This window comes from Fonticula alba (assembly GCF_000388065.1).
Source record: "Fonticula alba strain ATCC 38817 unplaced genomic scaffold supercont2.12, whole genome shotgun sequence".
In the NCBI taxonomy this organism is placed as follows: Eukaryota; order Rotosphaerida; family Fonticulaceae; genus Fonticula; species Fonticula alba.
In genome coordinates this window covers 140,762-142,722 of record NW_009242982.1, presented here as the reverse complement: position 1 = coordinate 142,722, position 1,961 = coordinate 140,762, and the positions used below count along the sequence as shown (strand labels likewise).

Below are 1,961 nucleotides of genomic sequence, written 5' to 3'. Positions count from 1 at the left end.
GGGCGAATGCACACCAGGCAGAGTGGGCCCGGGGACCCGGGCCAGAAGCGCGGCGCTCCGCCACACGCCGCCCGGAAAAGGGCGCAGCGGAGGCGACTGGGAGGCTTTTTAACGGGGCCCCCCGGCCGCGTTGGTGCCCCCGGGCGCACCAGCCCAAGCAAAGACTCTGCCCTGTGCTAGTTTATCCCCCCTCCCCGTGCTCCTTCCCCCCGCCCCCCCCCCCTCTCTTTGCCTTCCGCCCCTCTGCAAGGTATACTCGCGCCCTGCCTCTCTCCCCCCCCTCCCCTCCCCCTAGTCCCGCTCGCCTCCCCTCACCCGCAAGAGCGCCACCATCACTCCCCCTCCTCACTCCGCCCCGCCGCGTCTGTCTCCATTCGTGCCCCCTGCCCTTCTCCTTCGCCCGCCTTCGCCGACCTCCGATTTTAGGCCCTGTCTTCGCCGCCGCCGCCGCCGCCACCACCATCACCACCACCACCACCGTATTGACCCTGCCTCCCTCCTGACCCGCGCTCGCCTGCTTCCCGGCACGCGTCGGTCGCCTCCTGTGCTGCTCCTGGTGCCGCCCTCACTTTGCCCCATCCTCTTCACCTCTCGCCGCCTGCTGTGCCTCGGTCTGCTGCGCTCGCCTGCGCCGGACGGGATGGACTTTCACAACCCCCTTTTCCAACGCCTCGCCCGGTGGACCCTTTTCTTCCTGCTGAATCGGCAAAAAAACATCGCCCTCCGGAAGATGGCCCACTTCCGCACCCTCACCTTCACCACCGGCCTGGCCTTCGGCACCGTTGCCGGCGCCTACATTGCCCAGAACTACAACGTGCGCCCCTTTCGCGGTGGGACACTTTTTGCTTTGCCCCTTGCCCCCCTCCTCCCTCGTGCCCCCGCGCAGAGCAGACACACGCATACATCGACGCTCTCTGGTGGTCCTGACCCTCGGCTGTGCTTTTGCCCCGGCTGCTGCTGCCGCCGCCGCCGCCGCGACGCGCGCAGGTTCCCAACGTCCGCGAGTGCTTCAACACCCTGTACGACATGGTCATGGACATCGAGCGCGCCTCTCGCAAGAACGACTGAATATGCGCGTGCACTGCTTCATCCCCCTCCCCTCCCCTTGCGCATGAGAGAGAGAGAGGGGGAAGAGTCCTCAGAGGGGCGTGTGTGCACCCAAGCACATGCCCTTTTGTGGCCCCCTCCTCTCCTCCCTCCCCCCCCCCTTCTCCCTACTCCTTCTCTCCCCACGACCCTGCCACATGCCTTCCTCCTCAAACCCGCGCAGTGGGGGGCACCGCCCCCGGCCCCCGGGAAGGAATAAGGTGCAGCCAAAGGGCATGCATACTGGAGGGGAGTGGGAGGAAAACCGGCCATCCTCCTTCCCCCGTGCGCGTGCGTGCGCGCGCTCTCCCTGCCATAATAGATTACCGAACTGAAGTGTGGTTTTTCTTGCTTGTCGATGCTTCTGTCGCGCACATGCACCTCATGAGGGAGGAGGCGAACAATCCAGGCACATGGCCACACGGAGGGCGAGTGGGCAAGAGAGATAGAGAGAGAGAGAGAGAGAGAGAGAGAGACCACCAGGCAAATGGGGACATGTAGTGGGAGGTGTCCACGAAATTCCGAGAGCAAGAGGGGGCGCACACGGCCAGCAGTGTCCAGGCGGGGGCAAAGGGGCGACCATCCTTGCCGAGCTGCCCCATGGCCCTCTTGCATGAGGGCTTTCTCCTCGAGAAGAGAGGATTCTCCAGCAGTCGAGACGACATGGCTCCCACACACGGCACACGCTGTGCTCCCTCTCTCCCCCTCTCTCTCTCTCTGCCAGTGACGCGAGCGCAGATGGTTGAACTCACATGAACGTGGGATATATATGTATTGCCGGCTCTTGCGCTCTTTTTTTTTTGGCCGGCATCCCGCTCCCCCCTCCCTTACCGTGCCCCGCGCAGAGGAGGAGGGGGAAAAGAGGGGGGGAGGGA

At 65.0% G+C, this 1,961-nt stretch overlaps 1 protein-coding gene across 1 annotated transcript; it reads left to right on the top strand.

The window, feature by feature from the left end:
- Positions 1-640: 640 nt before the first annotated feature.
- Positions 641-1,068, top strand: H696_05579 (hypothetical protein; the record flags this gene model as incomplete). Its single annotated transcript, XM_009499393.1, has 2 exons — positions 641-814; positions 988-1,068. The coding sequence occupies 2 exons, from the start codon at positions 641-643 to the stop codon at positions 1,066-1,068; spliced, it is 255 nt and encodes an 84-aa protein (XP_009497668.1).
- Positions 1,069-1,961: the final 893 nt, after the last annotated feature.